The sequence below is a fragment of the Pezoporus occidentalis genome, unplaced genomic scaffold, assembly GCF_034315485.1.
Source record: "Pezoporus occidentalis ecotype Australia unplaced genomic scaffold, CSIRO_AGI_Poc_V1 ctg155, whole genome shotgun sequence".
Taxonomy (NCBI): Eukaryota; Metazoa; Chordata; class Aves; order Psittaciformes; family Psittacidae; genus Pezoporus; species Pezoporus occidentalis.
Genome location: NW_026913372.1, coordinates 1,682,694 through 1,701,058, shown reverse-complemented (window position 1 = coordinate 1,701,058; position 18,365 = coordinate 1,682,694). Strand labels below are relative to the sequence as shown.

Genomic DNA, 18,365 nt, shown 5'->3' with positions numbered 1-18,365 from the left:
TAACTTGCTATCTGCCTGTCTTAACTTAGTACTCATTAGGAAACTTTTGGACCTAAGATGGGAATTAAATTCCTATGCGTACTCTGAGCTGAAGCAGGTGGCACTTTCACTGAATTTGGGGGTAGATGCTCTTCTCGTAAGCTTTTTTTTAATTTTTTTTTATGAACTTTGTATATTTTCTCCCATCTCTACATGTAACTTGCAACTGTAAAGTAACTAGATAAGACTAAGACAATACATTTTATTATGTTTGCAGTGCTGTTAAAGGAAAAACCCCTCAGGTGGGCGATAGAGTTTTGGTAGAGGCTACTTACAATCCTAATATGCCGTTCAAATGGAATGCACAAAGGATCCAGACACTTCCAAATCAGGTATATGGAGTCACTCAGTCTAGCTTGTACCTACTGCTTCTAGTTTATGCTCACTCACAATTAATTTTCTCTTCTGTTGTTAGAACCAGACACAAGCTCAACCGTTACTGAAGACTCCTCCAGCAGTTCTTCAGCCCATTGCACAGCAAACTGCATTCAGTGTTCAGGCACAGCCACAGCCACAGTCCTTGTTGCAGGCACAAATATCAGCAGCTTCAATCACACCTTTGCTTCAGACACAGCCTCAGCCATTACTGCAGCAGCCACAGCAGAAAGGTGCCCCTTCAGTGTGCAGAGTTTGTGTGGTCTTTCTGCTGCTTAGTGTGTGATGATTACTTTTTTTGTTAGTCAGAAGACTGAAGTAATAGTTTAAATAATATGTAAAGGACCCTGTAGAATTTTCGGTTTGGATATGTCTTCCTGCAGCTATATGTGGGGCACATTGCCTGCAATAGCTCAAGAGTCACTTGGTAGTGAAATCCCCATGGACTCCTGTTCATAATCCAAAAGCAAAATCAGTGTAATAATTTTTATATTAGAATATATTAAATTTATATTTCACACAGTTGTGTTGTTAGAACTGTTACTTCTGTATCTGTGTTTTATTAGCTAAGTTGGCATTTGAGATAAGAAATACTGCCAAACATGGCAAACCTAAAACAAAGGTTGTGGGGTCACTTGAACGTTGGCTGAAGAATTAGTAATATGGTTGATAATAAGATAAAATGAAGAAAGGGAAGACAAGCAAAGGGAGACAAGCTATCACCAGAGCAGAACTGTTTTGGATAAATGCTTATTACAATCTAGTTAGTCCTAGTTGGTGTTTAGTAATGTTTGCTCCCTTTGCAATTGGTTAAATACCTTGAGACAAAAAAAAGTATGGACTAGGGGATTGATGCAGCAGTGTAATAAATAGATTTAAGAATAATGCTTCGGGAAGCTTCCATCTTAAGAAGATGCTTTTAAACCAGTTTCACTCACTAGTGTCTCAGTTTGAATCGGTGTACGAAAGCCTAGGTCTCTTCAGTTTCTTGGGATGGGCATTATAAGTAGATTTATTTGACTCTAGGGTTAGTTTAGAAAATGTACACAAGTGAAGCAACTGTAAAGCAGCGATGTTTGTAAAGTGTGGATAGTTGCCCCCTGTTAGGTATTGATCTTTTAATTTTTTGTTTCAGGTGGTTTGTTACAGCCACCTGTTCGTCTAGTTTCACAGCCTCAACCAGCTCGAAGATTAGACCCACCATCCAGATTTTCCGGGAGGAATGACAGAGGAGGAGACCCTATGCCAAACCGAAAAGATGACAGGAGGTATGCTGTCGAAGACTAGACTATAATCAAAGCGTTCTGTAAAGACCTGTCTGCAAACAGAGCTGGGCTTGTTCCGGTGTGAGTCAGTGATATGCACAAATGGCTTTACGATAGATATTAGTGAAGAGATCTTGCCTTTCTGAAATGAAGGAATTGCATGAATGGTCTCTTGTAAAGAGACAGTGTTCTGAAACTATGAGGAACTTCTCTCCTTTTTGTGAGTTTTTTAGCTTCTGTTCTGGAAACCGTTTTTTGTTATCAGCATGCAAAAATATTTGTATCTTGTATGCGTTTTTTAAGTCGTGAAAGAGAACGAGAGAGACGTAGGTCCCGGGAAAGGTCACCCCAGAGAAAACGCTCCAGAGAGAGGTCACCGAGACGAGAGAGGGAGAGGTCACCTCGAAGACCACGACGTGTTGTTCCTCGTTACACAGTTCAATTTTCAAAGTTTTCATTGGACTGGTATGTTTATAGTGCCAGATGTTTGCCTACATCTTACTTTAATTGTGGGCACAGATTACTGTGAGCTGTGTAAACACGTGTGTGTGTGTAGTGAGTGTTAAATGTTATCTTAACCTTAAAGAAATATCAAATATGTAATGGCTGAGAACCTTCTATGATAAATGTTTTATAGGTTCTTTGTTATTTTTTGATGCTACTGGATACCTTTATAAATTCTCCCTAATATGCAGACACCTTAATCAGAAGTAGTTAGTAGTTACTTGATTTTAAACCATGACACTCAGATATTTCTCTTTACATCTTACGTATATACATACATACAGTAATAAATACACAATGGCTGTATTTCCAGTTAATATACCTCTTAATTATGTGCCTTTATTACTGTTTTTTTTATTGCTGTATCTTTCAAATAATATTGTTTATTTCAGCCGTAGCTGCGATATGATGGAGCTGAGGAGGCGTTACCAGAACTTGTATATCCCAAGTGATTTCTTTGATGCTCAGTTTACATGGGTGGATGCTTTTCCTATGTCTAGACCATTTCAGCTGGGAAACTACTGTAATTTCTATGTAATGCATAGAGAAGTAGATCCTATAGATAAAAACGCTGCTGTCCTTGATCCACCTGATGCTGATCATCTGTACAGTGCAAAGGTTTGTATGGATTTCCAGTACTGTGGCTATTCATTAGAAGTTTTTTTACCAATAAGGTAAAAAAGTAAATTTAACTGAACTGAAAATATTCTGTAATTTAAACAAAACACAGTGTTTTTAAACCTTTCAATAAAGAGCTAGTATGTAGTGCTTGAAGAATCATGACTGAAATTCAGTTTGTACTTTTGTTACTAAAGCTGTCCTAAATATTTTTACTGAGGCCTCTACCATTTTCTGCACCCAGTTGGACCAATCTGACTATAGGAAAGAAAGCCAGCTTCCCCAATATGTCTGAATGTTATTTTTAGGTGATTCATTCTGAATAGTTAGCGGAGCCCCTTTTTGTTTCTTCAAGGGTCCCTTTTGTGCAGTTTGTGCTCTTCTGTTTAGTGATTTATTTTTTTTTTCTTTCTTTCAGATTCCTCTCAGTATTATTTTGTGGAAAGTAGATTGAGCATATTGGGATTATCTGAATGTCAAAAGGGCTGTAATGATGTATAAAAGACCTCAGTGTCAAAACATCTTCCTAAAACTCTTACTAAAATAGGTCTGAGATTTTGAGGTCAATCTGTTTTAGAAGTGTATTTCATTATAAAGACAGGTTTAGAAACAAAACTGCCTTTAACTCTTGTATTTCTGAAAGACTTCACTTTTCTTACGTTCTGTGTATATAAGTCTTGAAGCCTTGGGGCAAGTATCAGACATACTGTTTTTTTAGTCTGTTGATGCAGAACAAGAGCTCTCTTTCAGAAAGTCAGACTTCAAAATATATTTAGTAACTGAGGAATAGCATCCCATTTCATAATACTGACCTCTTTAGGATATACAGCAACCTTGGTAGAATTGGCTGGGCTAATGGGATGCTGTAAGGATGCAAATCAGTGTGTTAGTCAGTTGCCTTGTGACTGTGACAAATGGAAGGAGTAAGTTACTGAAACCAGAAATGTACTCAGTTTGCTTCTTGGTATAGGCTATTTGGCATATACTGGTAACATCCAAAGCATTTGCTTTTATCTGCTTTCGGTTTGGTTTGGTTTTAAATAAGATCACACATTGCATCCATATGTGATGAAGAGAAATTGGTCCTTGGCAGACATTTTAACCTCAGTTCGACAGTTTATTTTACCTTTAGTTGTTTTGATTTTTTGTGACATTAAGGAAAAAGTACTGGTGTGTATGTATTTGGAAGTTGTGGTCATTGTTTACCAGTCATAGTGGGAAACCTTCACAAGACTGATCTGACTTACACAACAGGTGATGTTGATGGCTAGTCCTAGTATGGAAGATCTCTATCACAAGTCATGTGCTCTGGCTGAAGATCCTCAAGAACTTCGTGATGGATTTCAGCATCCCGCTAGACTTGTAAAGGTAAATATGCTTCAATGCCAGACACTTTTGGCAATAAAGGTTGGTTATAGAGCTTTAAAATACTAGGCAGTAAGGGAGGAGTTTGTAGGCAGCTAAATGATGGCTTCATTTTTAAGGAGACCTAGTTTATATGTGAATCCTGTTTCCAGTTCATAGGAGCTCCATCGTCACTGCTTTAATATTTACTGAATGCTCACCTTGAACTCAAAACAATAGATATTTGGAGAAACTTGTATTATGTTATTAACTTTGTTAGTCTTTTTACAGGCACTTAGACTATTTTTTTAGGAGCTCAGCTGTGAAGGGATTACAAATGAAGCAACAGTTAAATAACCAGTGTATGAAGTGAAATTTAACTATTGTTAAAAACTGAACAATAAGTGCTGTGGTGTTTCAGGATGTCACAGACTTGTTTTCCAATTAGACGCTATTGTCTTAAAGTAAATGGGAGTAATTGAATTTATAATGTTCTTATTTTTTGTAGCTTTGCTTTATTACTTCTAAGCAGGAGCATCTATAGATGTGTATTGGAATTAAGGCACCATTTAAATGAGTAGCTGTTTGTCTTTTGTGTTAGAAAGCTTTGACTGTAAAGGAACAAGCCTTGTCCCAGTAAAGAAACTTGATGGAAAGTCTTGCAAGCAAGAATGAGTGATGATGTTTTAACCTATTCCATTTCTGAAATGATCTGTGGAAAAAAAAAAAAACTGAACTCCTTCTTGACTGACTTTGAGATTTCAAAATAATGTGGTAGCTTACTCATGGATTTCAGTGTGTTCTATTAAGTATTATTTGTGCTTTGGGAAAATAAGACTCCATCCGTAGCAGGGGAACATTCAGAAGACTCTTTTTGTCTAGTTTTTAGTGGGTATGAAAGGCAAAGATGAAGCTATGGCAATTGGAGGACACTGGTCCCCATCACTGGATGGACCTGATCCAGAAAAGGACCCTTCCGTGCTGATAAAGACGGCTATTCGTTGTTGCAAGGCTCTTACAGGAATTGACTTAAGTGTGTGCACACAATGGTAAGTACTGTACTGCAAAGCAAAGTCCACTGTAGGAGTACTTGTCTGTTACCCCAAGTTTAAAAAAAAAAAGAAAGAAATGGAAAAAAACTTTTCTTTGTTGGCTGCTCTTGGTAGTGCAGGTAAACTATTCAAAGGATGTTCTGATTTGTAATAAGCTTGATTGGTGCCAACTGTGCTGAATACTGCATTAAGAACTAATTAAAAACTCTGGGTTTATTTTGATGTGTTATGCTGTAATTTCTTAATAAATGTGCATTGAAAATATTTTTCATTTTGTGCATAGCTGGAGAAGATCGTCAAGAGAACTTCATTTCATTGTTCTTTTGTTACAAGTGAATAGCCGTTCGTTATATAGCCATATTTTCTCTTGCTGAGCTTTTGTCCTGTGTTAACACTCACTGAAGTTTTACTAATACCAGGAAAGTCTATTGTATGCTAAATTTCAATCATTTCAACACTTTTATTTGCACATGAAACCTGTGTGCTAAAAACCAAGTTACATAAAAAGAATTTTTTGGGTTTTCCTCCTTTTCAAGTGCGATACGTTGTACAATTGTGCCGAAAGAGAAAATATGGCTTCCATAATTTTTTTCTTTAGATAAACTTCAAGGTCTTGCAGCAAAGTTTCTTTACTTGATGTGCTACAAGTGATCTAGGCTCTTTTAAAATGTATTGTAGAATTTTTTTTCCAACATGCTTCTTCCCTTGCAACAGGTACCGTTTTGCAGAGATTCGCTACCATCGCCCTGAGGAGACCCACAAGGGGCGTACAGTTCCAGCTCATGTGGAGACAGTGGTTTTATTTTTCCCGGATGTTTGGCATTGCCTTCCCACCCGCTCAGAGTGGGAAACCCTCTCCCGAGGATACAAGCAGCAGCTGGTCGAGAAGCTTCAGGGTGAACGCAAGGAGGCTGATGGAGAACAGGCACTGAACGCTAATCCCTTTTTCTATTTCTGCTTCTCACAGGCACAGGAACACAGGCACAAAATGCACACCACATGCTACACAACATACATACATAGGAGGAACATAACTGGTAACAATGACTGGTAAACCAGCTTTCAGCAGTGTAGTGGATGTTGGTTTTTATTTTTGTTTCAGCTAGTTCACTAATTTTAAATGTGTATGCTGATACCACAAATGGAATTGAATTGTGCTTATGATGCGCAGAAAATTTTTTATCATAGATGTAGTTGCTGGAATCTGGGAGCAGTTGTTGAGTGAGATGCAGTTTACGAATAGCTGTCTTTAAACATTTTGCCATTTTCTAAAATTCCAAAATTCTCTCCTCTGGCCAGTTCTAATTGTGATACTTGGAATTGAACAAACACTAGTCTGAAACATCTGAATTTCAGGCCATGTGGCTGATCAGCATCTTGGAATAAGGGAAGGTCTGACTGAACAAGGAGTAATTTGGGAGATTTAAAATCTGGGGGAAGATCACACACTGTGTGGTTAATGGAGACCAGCAGTGTCTGTGTAACCCCAATATTCTTTGTGGTGTTGCTTATCACCCTTTTGTGTTCCGCAGATCTGGCTTGTATTGGCTGAGTGGCACTGTGATCATTTATAAAGTGGTAGAATGTGTGTGTGAACTTGTCTAAATAATAACTTTAGGAGAAGACTATCTGAAACAGTTGTGACCTTGCACAGATCAGCAACAGAATTAAAAAAATAACTGACGTGTTTTCAAACTTTCTGAATGATAATTTCTAAATTTTATTTGTCAGGATGAAGAGGAAAAGGATGATGGGGAAGCTAAAGAGATCTCTACACCTACACACTGGTCTAAATTGGATCCAAAAACAATGAAGGTAACTAACTCTTAAATTTTCTTCCGTTTCTTACATTTTCATTTTTAAGGCACAAACTGAAATATAGCTATATATTCCCTTAATTGAGCAAAACCCTTCTGTTTTACAGCAAGTGTTTTAAAACAAGTGTTTTACCTTGCTGATTTTTGTAGGTATTGGATGTGATATCACAGTATGCAAGTGTGACTCCTGATTATAATAAGTGAATACAGCTAAATGAAACTATTCTGAGCTTTTGAACTACATACAATTAAAGGGTATCACATACAATGTATTAACTGGAAAATTAAATTTCTGCAGTAATCTTTATGATACTTTAAAATACTTTAATGTTAGTTTGAAAAGGCAGTAATTATACAAAAACATGTGGCAGAAGACATAAGTAAAAGTCTCCTTGAAGGCAATAATAATAGTAATAAACTATTTTGCTGTAGTAAAATGGCTTTCCTGCCCTTGTGAGAAGTTCTTCAAAAAGGGGTTCTTTGAGAGTGCAACTTTAAATGTAGAATGGTTTATGTATCTGTAAATATTAGTGGTTTTCAGTACAGATTTAAAAAATACAGTTGACTGTTCAGTGTTCTTAATTTTTACTTCACCTTTTCTGCTAATCAAATGCTTTGCAATGTCACTGGGTGATACCACTTACAAAGCTTTTGTTTACTAGGTAAATGACCTCCGCAAAGAATTAGAAAGTCGAACCCTTAGCTCGAAAGGGCTGAAATCGCAGTTGATAGCTCGACTGACAAAGCAGCTGAAAGTAGAGGAACAAAAAGAAGAGCAAAAGGAGCTAGAGAAGTCTGAGAAAGAAGAAGAAGAGGAGGAAGATAGGAAATCTGAAGATGACAGAGAGGTTAGGTTTTGGACATATTTGGTTTAAGCCTTATTAAATATACATAAATACATAAACCATTATGTGTGACATTTGCATAAGTAAATACATTGGTATAAAAAGTACAAGACTATGCCCAGTTGTGTTAAGGATTTTGTAGTTCTTGGATGACTGTGCTGGGAACTCCTTGCCGTAACTTGAGATGCTGAATTGGAACAAAATCTTGGCAAGTTTGAATTTCTTTATATCAGCAAAGTCAGCTGCAATGTGCAGCTGCGCTAAGGGTGTCTGAATTAACGTCAGGCCTTCAACGTAAGGAAAAATAAATTCCAAACTCACGAGAAAAACTTCTTGAGAGCGGGTGAATACACTTAACCTTTTAAACCTACATGAAAAGCAACTGCTCAGTTGTATGAAGCCTTAGGGAATTATTGTGGAAATAGGAGGGGGTAGGTGCCTCCTGTGGAAGTTACAGTGTCTCAGGGAGTCCAGTTTCTTCACATGGCTGACAGTTTGGTTAAGTTTGTTTTCCCTTACTGTGAAACTTTAATTTTTGCTTTTGGATGACATTCCTATGTGTTGAAGTTTCTTAGTTTTGCAGTTGGTAGTTTCAGTACTACTTAGTCTGTTTTGCTGTTTCCTGAGGATAAACAAGATCTGTGCAGTAAGGCCAAAGCTCAGCCACAGAAAAGACATAAATGTCCTGTGAATGTATTGTGGGTCAGTTGCTTTTAAACCCGCTTTTTTGTGTATTACCTGCTAGCCAATACAGGATGATTTGAAATTTTATATATCTGTGTAAGCCTTGTTGAAGGGAGCAAAGGCCATGTGCTTGCTAATTCTGTCAGCTGCTGCCTTCTCACACAGCTTGGATGCACTTCAACTATCTTCAGGTTTCTTGCCATGGCTTTCTTTAACACAGGGACAGAGCTTTCAAGATTTTGCTTGTTTCTTTAAAAAGCACAAGCTCTGCCATGCCTTTTATCTGTACTCATAAAACTTCAGTATTTCTCCCTTGGCATTCAGTAAGCTGCTTGGTATTTTACCTTTAGTAACCTTTTGTTTGATGTGCATCAGTTTTATCTACAGAGATTTCATTTCCCATAATCAAAAGAGCTGAATAAATTGACATCTGGTAGTTGTTGAGAAGATGATACTTGAAGCTTTTACTCTTCCTACGTAAGGAATGAGACAGCTTACTGTACTGTATTGCTCTAAAAACATCCCTAGACAATCAAAGTTCCTTCAGGAGCATTGGCTCCTTTGCTAGTTTGCAGTCCATTTCTTGAAGCGAACTAGCTTGAGTCCTTCCAATGTTGAATGAATATGCTGCAGTTAACACCGTAAGATACTTAACAAGGTGCTTATTGCTCTGTGGGCTAAATAACACTTCATGTCTTGCTTTACACTGCTCAAGTTTGCAGTTGTTACAGGTGAATGTTGGCGGTGGATGCAGAATGCATTCCAGAAATTCTAGTGTGTGACTTCTGTATTCTGTGTTGCATCCAGCAGGTTAGGCTTTTCTTCACTTTCTTCAAAGCAGTGAGTCTTAAACACTAGTCTGTAGACTGAAACTTCATGTTTGGAGTATGCTATATGGTTGGGTTGTTGTTGTTTTTTTTTGCCTCTTTTCAGGAAGAGGAAAGAAAACGTCAAGAAGAAATGGAACGTCAGCGGCGGGAGAGACGTTACATCTTACCTGATGAACCAGCAATCATTGTACATCCTAACTGGGCAGCAAAGAGTGGGAAGTTTGACTGTAGCATTATGTCTCTTAGTGTTCTTCTGGACTATAGATTAGAAGATAATAAAGAACATTCCTTTGAGGTAATTTAGCTGTGCTACTTGCAGTTAGACATTCTTGTTTCTTTTAAATTCTGTTACCAGTGCCGTATTCTGAAACTGTGAAAGTGTATGATAACATAGCAAATTAAACTTGAATAAGTTAGTTTTTATGCAATACCTGGCAAAAAAACAGTCTTTCATACATGGTTTACAATAGCTATATAGTCACTATATAATATCCCAAAGAAATGTGCAGGTTTTCAGATGTGGAAGTGAGTTTATAATTTATATGGCTGGTCTAAGTCCTACACTGCTGGAGTACGGGAAAGAAGCATGTTTATAAAGCTGTTCAAGGTTTCCATATTCAAAGCAGATGGTAAGAAATCTGATACTACATAAAATCCTGATGTGGTGAAAGTTGGTAAGATAGCAGCTCAGAGCTATTTAGTCACAGGTGTATAGATTTTTAATACATACTTTAAAACTTTTTGTCAGTTCTCTTTTCATTCTTCTTTTGTGCAGGTATCACTGTTTGCTGAACTCTTCAATGAAATGCTTCAGAGAGATTTTGGTGTCAGAATTTACAAAGCACTGATTTCTCTCCCAGAGAGGGAAGACAAAAAAGACAAAAAAGGCAAAAAGGATGAGAGAAAAGAAAAAAAAGAAGAAAAAGATGATGAAACAGATGATCCAAAACCAAAGAGGAGAAAATCTGGAGATGATAAAAAAGAAGATAGAGACGAAAAGAAGGTTTGCAGATAGTTCATTTATCTTCTGTCCTGTCTGGATCAGTATTAAACTACTTCTATCTGAATTTTACTTTACTGCTTTCAAAACTCAGGTTTTTTAGTGTTAGTTAATTGGTTTGACTTGTTGATCTATTTAAAATATGCTTCAATAATATTCAGCAATTTAAAAAAATCTACAGGTGTAATGGTATTTTAACATTCAGCTATATCATCCAGATTTTGAAGCAACTAAATATAAACATATGCAATTTTTGAGTGAATGGTAGTGAGGTTTTTTACTTTCCTAGTTATTTAGTTCTTACTAGATAAATTTTTAGGAACTTCTGTTACAGAGGGAAGAGAAAAGGAAAGATGATTCTAAGGATGAAGAAGAAACTGAAGATGACAATAATCAAGAAGAATATGATCCGATGGAGGCAGAAGATGCTGAAGATGACGATGAAGGTATCTAGCATTACAAATTTTGTGGCTTTCAGAATTACTTCTTTATTGTCACTGAATATGTTCTCTCAAGCTGGAGAATGCACTGGAACTAGACAACTTAAAATTGCATTATTAGACTAATTTTAGTACTTCTGGCATTGTATGAACATAGTAAATGTAAAGTAGCCATGGTACTCAAAGTAAGGCATGTATATAGAAGTGGTTTTATTTTTTTCAGAATGCAGACCACTCGCAACTCCCATTGAAGTCAGTAGGAGATGTGAGTATTCAGCACCTCTGAAAAGCCAAGCCACTCTGATGTGCCTAACTTCTTGTTCCTCAGTTCTGAAATGTCATCCTGTTTTTATTAAGCCAGAATAAGTGTGGGGTGCCCTGTACATGGTGCTATGAGGAGCTGATTTCTGTTTGAGTGGAGCTGTGTTTGCCTAAAGAAATGGGGAAAGGGACTGGGGAACTTTCCTGTCTCCAGGGAGCAGCCCTTTTCCCTGCTCAGAGGTTCAGAAAGGCGTAAGATATGATGTATGCTTTTTGGCTTGCACTTTTTCAGGGTTTTTGTCCTTTTGTGGAGTTTTTGCTAGAGGTGTGGGGTTGAACTGCTTAGATACTGCAGTCCCAGCATTTTCTAACCTACATTTTTAGTTGTGTTTTTGGCAGAGTACTGCACCAATCTTAAAAAATTGGTGCCAATCTGTGATTTCCAAAATAATACTTTCTTAAAATCTGGCCATGAGATTGCCCTGGGCCTGTCTGTTCTGTACAGGTGCCGGTACTTCCCATAATCTGTAACTGTGCTGTTCCCAGTCAGAGTTGCTGAGAACAATCTACAAGGTGCAGGAGAAAGCTATTGATTCTCAGAAACATGTTGGCAAAATTAGACAAATGTTGTGATACATAGTTTTATCCAAAATTTTCCTCACAAGAAAGGTGAGTGTAAAGTTGAACTTGGGATGTGATTCTCTGACTAAAGACTTGCACATAAGGTACATGGCTGCATGCCATAATCTGTCCCTGAAGTTGTCATATTCCCTTTCTATCCTAATTTTAGATTTAGTTTTACTTTAGTGTCTACCTCTAAACAAAAAACCTGCAGTTTGTAATTCATATCTAGTAAGCAGTGTGATCTGTAATTTCTTGGAGAATCTACTGATCAGAGGATCAGTAATACCACGCTCAAATATACGTATAAACATGCTTTTAGTTACATAGTTGATACAGGTTTTTATGGTATAGAAATATTTGAGAGTAAATAGTACTGATTTTTTCCTGTTAAGAGTGACCATAGTTAGACGTAGACTCTCTCAAGCCTCATTAGGGAGAATTGTGGTCATTCTCTGCACACGTCTACATAGATGGTAATGTTGGCAGAACTCATTTTGGCCTAGTTAGCGTTTGTTTCAGCTATTCCAAAGGGGCAGAAAAAGAAAGACAAATGGCTTATGTTAGATTAAGACCAGAGAAAAAAGTCAAATTTTAACAGGACTCACTTAAAGGCCACTTGGTTTTTTTTAATTATTATTATTTTTCAGTGAAATACATTGATTTCATATATTTGGGGATTTATGTATGTGATATGTATGATTTATATGATATGTATGGTTTATGTATATGATATAGTGTATGTACTTTGAGGTAGTGGTTCTAAAATTGTTTTCTGTGGGTATGTTGAATTGTTTTTCTGTTTTACAGATCGGGATGAGGAGGAAATGAACAAACGAGAGGACAGAAGAGAGGGCAATAGACATTGCAAAGAGAGATCATCTAAAGATAAAGTAATTAACACCTTTCTTAACAGCTACATATAGCCTTATTAAAGGTGTCCTAATTAGATATTAACTACTTTTATTATAAGACTTATTTGCACTCCTTGATTCCTTCAGCACTTTGGACTGAAACAGTGCGTGTACATAGTGTTCTGTCTGAAAGACAAGAGGACTGATGCTGTATGTGTGCATGTTAGAGACATCAGATGCAATTTTATCTGTTATTTTTAACTGGTGTATCCTTACATAAGAAAGGAGAAGCTTAGCTTGATAGATAAACTGGCTTTTCAGTTGGCAAATGATGTTTCTGCATCTCCCTGCAAGAAAATTGATGCTTTTTGTGTCATGAGGCCAATACCTTGCTTCCATAGTTAAGATTAAGGAACAGAATAAGCTTGTTTGGTTACACTTAAACTTTATTTATAAATGCAAGAATGAAACGAGGTTCTGATTCTCTTTATTTTTTTCTTCAAGGAAAAACAGATGTAGGAATAGGAATAATGGGAAAACAGTCTGCAGAACTGCTGTAGCTGTGAGAGCTAGATGCTCATTCATTACATGCTTATGGGGATTTCACTTTGAAAACAGCTGTTCAGTAAAATATGGGATTGAGAGAAGGGATGTTTACTATTGTTAGGTTAATTCTTCATTTTTTTGGCATACTAGCATGAACAAAAGGAAAGTGTGTCTAGCAGATGTTATGATCAACTGTGCTGTAATTCTTATAATATTTGAAAGATTAAATAGCTTGTTGACGTTTATATTTGAGCTCAGCAGGTAAATGCTGGTTATATTAATCATGCAACTGAACGTAGTAATAAAGTTAACAGAGGAAAACTTTTGTTAACTGATAAGTTTTGGTTTTAATGATATTTTAACTTGCCAATGATCCCATAATGAATTTTCTGTAGGAGAAGGACAAGACGCAGATGGTAACTGTTAATAGAGATCTTCTGATGGCTTTTGTTTATTTTGATCAAAGTCATTGTGGATATCTTCTGGAGAAGGACATGGAGGAGATACTGTACACTCTTGGATTACACCTGTCACGTGCTCAGGTTTTGTATAGTAAAATATCTGTGAAAACATTACAAGAGTGCTGTAAGTGGGAGGAATATAGTTCAGCTTCTAAGAGCTGTTGCTTAAATATTTCATCCCTGATTTTTATGTAGCCACATCATATTTACAATAAAATACTAGTTTAATCTTTTGTAAATTATCCTGGAATAAAAAGGTGCAGTTTGCAGCTCTTCATATGCTCATATTGTATATGGACCTTTTGTCTCAAAATTTAATCCTTCCCCCCCCCCCCCCCGCTAGCTTATTTCATTTTAAGTCCCAGTATGTTAAAGTTTAAAAAGCTTTGTAGTTTCTTTAAATTTTCCAAGTTAAAACTTGGGGAAAAAATTCTTGTTGTTAAGTAACACCATATTTCTTTCCATGGCTCTGTTGTAGGTCAAGAAGCTACTTAGTAAAGTAGTGCTTAGAGAATCTTGCTTTTATAGAAGACTAACAGACACTTCTAAAGATGAAGAAAACCAAGAAGAGTCTGAAGAACTACAAGAAGATATGTTAGGTGGTATTTTATTTTCTTATGCCACAAAATTCCAGAGAATTGTTTCTATGCAAATGATAATGAGAGTGCTGAGATACTTGCTTCCTTGAAGAAATTAATTCAGATCTGCAGGGAACCTGCCAGTCTGGAAAAGTAGATCTTGGGCAGTTCATAAATTACAGTATTTCTGGCTTCCAACATATCTGTAGGATAAAAATATCTTGGAACAGGAAGGAGGACAGAGGTTAACATCAAGTACTGGTGCATTCACGCCAGTTTTGCAATCAGGAGGATCAGTGCTGTAGGTGGTAGAACAGAGCCTGATTTCTGGAGACATTCATCATAGAATAGCTAGGGTTTGAAAGGACCTTACTATCATCTAGTTCCAACCCCCTGCGATGGGCAGGGATACCTCCCACTAAACCATGTCACCCAAGGATCTATCCAACCTGGCAGGAATACAGGAAGGAGGCATTGAAGAATATCATGAAAGAACATGCTCCTCTGGGGGGCAGGGAGGATAGGAACTGGGGTAAGAAGGGAGGAGAGAAATTGAGGGATAGACTAGCAAACTTGAATTTACTCATAGTCTGGGTTTTTTTGGTGCTTTGGTTGGGGGGGGGCTTTTTTTTTTTTTGGTTGGGTTTTTTTTTTAAGATGCTTTTTGAGGTTGGTCGCTAGAACTAAAAAATGGCAGAATGATTATTTCCTAATGCTACTTAATCTAATGCAGGAAACAGATTACTGTTACCATCGCCTACTGTAAAGCAAGAATCTAAAGCCATAGAAGAAAATGTTGGTCTCATTGTGTACAATGGAGCTATGGTGGATGTTGGGAGCCTTTTACAGAAGCTGGAGAAGAGTGAAAGAGTGCGGGCAGAAATAGAACAAAAGCTTCAGTTACTAGAAGAAAAAACAGGTTGGGCATTACTTTGAAGGTGGTGCTTACATGGGTGCAAGGCTTCTGAAGTAGATAAACCAATTTGAGTAATATTTGAGGTCTAAATTTCTTGGCTGTTTTTTTACCATTTTTTTTTTATTTTCGATCTCCCAAGCTCTTTGACCTTGCACACCAACTGTTATTGATTGCCACTGTCACCATGCTGAAATGCTTCTGTTTTATTCAAGGTGAATGTAAGACTTCCAAATATAGTCAGACTTGAGTATTATCAAATTGTAATGTAATGCAGCATTCAGTATTCTTTAAAAATCAGTAGTTACGGTGTTGGCATGTAAATGGACTGTTAAGATGCGCAGCATGTGTCACTGGAAGTGACTTAACTTTTTTCCTTGTTCCCTTCCTTCTAAGACGAGGACGAAAAGACCATACTACAACTGGAGAATTCTAACAGAAGTCTATCTACGGAGCTCAAAGAAGTGAAAAAGGACCTTGGTCATCTGCAAGAAAATTTGAAGATCTCAGATGATAAAAACTTGCAATTTGAGGGTCAGCTGAATAAGACAATCAAAAATTTAGCTACTGTTATGGATGAAATACAGAGTGTTCTTAAAAAGGTTAGAATTGCTTAATTCCATTTTTTATTATTGTATACAGGCTTCCTGTAGAAGAAATTATTGAAACAAAAAAGTTTTTATCTCAAACCATCTTAGGGTTTTCCTGTCTTGATCTTGTCCATTCCCAGCAGTCCAAATCTGCTCTTCTGTTTGGTCAGTTAGGAGTAGTTTTTCAAGGCAGAACTTAAGTATTTCAATTCATATGAAGGTATTTCAGTAAAATTGGTTTTAAGCCAACCAGATAATGCTCCAAAGCATTTATGTCCTTGTGCAGAAAGATATTTGCATATTTTTGCACATCTGTCATCGATATCCTTATGCAGTCCTGTGCTTCATTACATGCTGTAGACCTCCCACTCCACCAGAGCCCACAGATGAAGGCACTGCATAACCCTCTTTTGCCTTGCTCTTAGCTCAGTTAAATACCTTGCTCATTCTGTCTGGTATTTTTGAGATGAGAATGTCTTTGAAGCCTAGTGTTTTCAGATGACTTTGGCCAGAATAAATACTTTGCCGGAACTGTTACAGTAAATTATTATCCTAATTTCCTAATTCAGTGGATTTTGCAAAAACTGGTTTCAGTTGCTCTTCAAATAGAGAAAGAAACAGCAACTAAGGAAAAAAAAAAAGAAAAGAAAAAAGGCTCAGCAACCCCTCAAACCTTTAGACTACAAAATGAGGCTTCTGGGCATGCTTTTTATGCTTCTCTTCAGAAGTGCTTAAGTCACACTTAATTTCCACTACCTCAATTTTCAGGAAACTACTAGAAATATGAATTGGTTGTAAATAAACTGAGTAGGATTATCAGTTCACATAATATTTAAAGTTGATACCAAACAGTATCTGTCTCATGCTGCTTTATAGTATACATGAGAAATATCCCTTTATAATTCATGTTATCCTTTCCCTTTTTCCTTTTAAGGATATTGGGAAGAGCGAAGATAAAGATCAAAAATCCAAAGAAAATGGAGCAAACGTATGATAAAAGTGCTGCTGTTTAGAAGAATGGTGTTACATAATGTAATATAAATCATGATACCAGAATGTATGGGAAGTGATGCATGTTTGATTTTAGTAGTATAAATATCTTAGTTCCAAAAGATGTATAAAGTTTTATGAATGTGAGTGTCTGCTTCTGAAGATTGCTTGTAATTCTTAGCACTCAATTTGAGACACTCCTCAAGTGAAAATAATTTTGCATTGCAAAATGTTTTAGGATGAACTTTGTTACAGTTTTAACCCGAATAAAGTTCATCAACAAAATGAAAAGTAGCAAGTATTTAATTACCAAATGCTTTTCATTAAAGTCTAGTGAAAGCAAAATTTTCATTATTTATAGAATTGCCATTTTTAGGTTTTTATTTTGGTCTAATTAGTCTTTATAAATTCAAATATGAATCACAAAGTAGCTGCTTCATTTTGCAAGTAAAGATTTTTTTTTTAAGAGCTTCTTGGATTTAATTTTTTTTTTTTACTTGTCTCCATTTTCTTTTCCCTTCCAAATATAACTTTCTGTCCCAAAGCTGCTTGCGTTAAAGCCTCATACGGTGGTTCAGATGAGATAAGAAAGCAATAGAAACCTACCAAAATACTGGCAGGTTTGTGAGATTTATACGAAAATACATGGGCCTGTTTTAAATGTATGTTGTCTGTGGTTTTTTAATTGTTCTTATCTTTGGATTAATATATATGCTCATTTTCAATAACAAATGCAGTGTATTAGAATGTATGGTTGGAAATCAGGCCAGTAGATGTCAGAATAATGCCTTACATGGAGAAAAAGCTAGCATTGTAAGCCACCTTTAATTAAATTTGGACTTCTTTCTTAGTATGTGTAATTCCTTCAAAGACTCTAGTCCACCAACTGAATGGATACACAAGTATCAATACTCCATATTATAGTTACTAAGGAGCAGTACACAACTTCGTTTGTTGAAAGTGGGTAAGATTGCCTGCCTTTGTAGTCACAAATCCCTAGAGATCTAAGTTAAGAAGACATCATTGTCAAAGGCAATTTACTCAAATAATGTGAAATATGAACTATTGTATTTTGATGCAACTTCCAGGAAAATTAATGGTTTTCTTACAGAAATGGTTAATTTTAGCAGACCTTTCTTTTTTAGCCTAGATATCCTAGGTAACTAAATACCTGTTAGGAGAGTCTAAGTGCCATAATATGTATGAATAACCTACATGCAAACATGTGTAGCTTTACTGAGATACACATTAAAATGCCTGAGTTTATGTTCAAGAGTCTAAGCTGGTGCTTTTATCACTTAATTTTCTTGGCTCTTTTGGAGCTAGACAGGAAACTATCTTTTCATTAAAATAACACACAAGCTTTTCCCCTCATTCATCTCAACTGAGTCACTGTATGATAACTGATCACACTGAAGTAGGAAGTAGTATAAAACAATTATGGCATAAAAGTACACAGAAAAGGCATGCTTTATGAATGGATAACATCAAAGAATGAATGAAGATGGTGATTGAATTTCTTATGAAAGGCGTTATCTATGTTGTACAGATGGTGTTAACAAATTCCTTTGTAATCAGATTATATTTTTCACCTTTACCTTTGTACAAATTGTTGATAGATAGCATGTTTCATTTTTGATGTTGAGCACCATTTATTTAAATGAAAGGTTTGTTCATGAAATGCAGCAGTACCTATGAACATACAAGAAAATAATTCCAGAATTCAAGATAACATCTC

At 36.4% G+C, this 18,365-nt stretch overlaps 1 protein-coding gene and 1 non-coding gene across 9 annotated transcripts in view; both read left to right on the top strand.

Annotated features, from left to right (window-relative positions):
* The window catches only part of CCAR1 (cell division cycle and apoptosis regulator 1), a 28,834-nt gene extending 10,934 nt beyond the window's left edge, over positions 1-17,900 (top strand). For 5 of the 8 annotated variants that reach the window (XM_062611685.1, XM_062611691.1, XM_062611688.1 and 2 more), the window contains 20 exons: positions 257-371; positions 455-647; positions 1,550-1,682; positions 1,983-2,144; positions 2,576-2,801; positions 4,056-4,169; positions 5,028-5,194; positions 5,912-6,122; positions 6,929-7,012; positions 7,677-7,862; positions 9,477-9,668; positions 10,149-10,376; positions 10,693-10,819; positions 11,037-11,078; positions 12,506-12,588; positions 13,491-13,637; positions 14,035-14,155; positions 14,868-15,053; positions 15,444-15,649; positions 16,572-17,900. In XM_062611685.1, the coding sequence (XP_062467669.1) occupies positions 257-371; positions 455-647; positions 1,550-1,682; positions 1,983-2,144; positions 2,576-2,801; positions 4,056-4,169; positions 5,028-5,194; positions 5,912-6,122; positions 6,929-7,012; positions 7,677-7,862; positions 9,477-9,668; positions 10,149-10,376; positions 10,693-10,819; positions 11,037-11,078; positions 12,506-12,588; positions 13,491-13,637; positions 14,035-14,155; positions 14,868-15,053; positions 15,444-15,649; positions 16,572-16,631 (2,983 nt within the window). In that variant the 3' untranslated portion in view covers positions 16,632-17,900. The remainder of the gene's footprint in view (positions 1-256; positions 372-454; positions 648-1,549; positions 1,683-1,982; positions 2,145-2,575; positions 2,802-4,055; positions 4,170-5,027; positions 5,195-5,911; positions 6,123-6,928; positions 7,013-7,676; positions 7,863-9,476; positions 9,669-10,148; positions 10,377-10,692; positions 10,820-11,036; positions 11,079-12,505; positions 12,589-13,490; positions 13,638-14,034; positions 14,156-14,867; positions 15,054-15,443; positions 15,650-16,571) is intronic. The other 3 variants (XM_062611687.1, XM_062611690.1, XM_062611689.1) reach the window with 3 other exon arrangements.
* LOC134160064 (small nucleolar RNA SNORD98) lies at positions 4,819-4,884 on the top strand. Its single transcript, XR_009963419.1, has one exon. It is a non-coding gene; the product is annotated as a small nucleolar RNA SNORD98 (small nucleolar RNA).
* Positions 17,901-18,365: the final 465 nt, after the last annotated feature.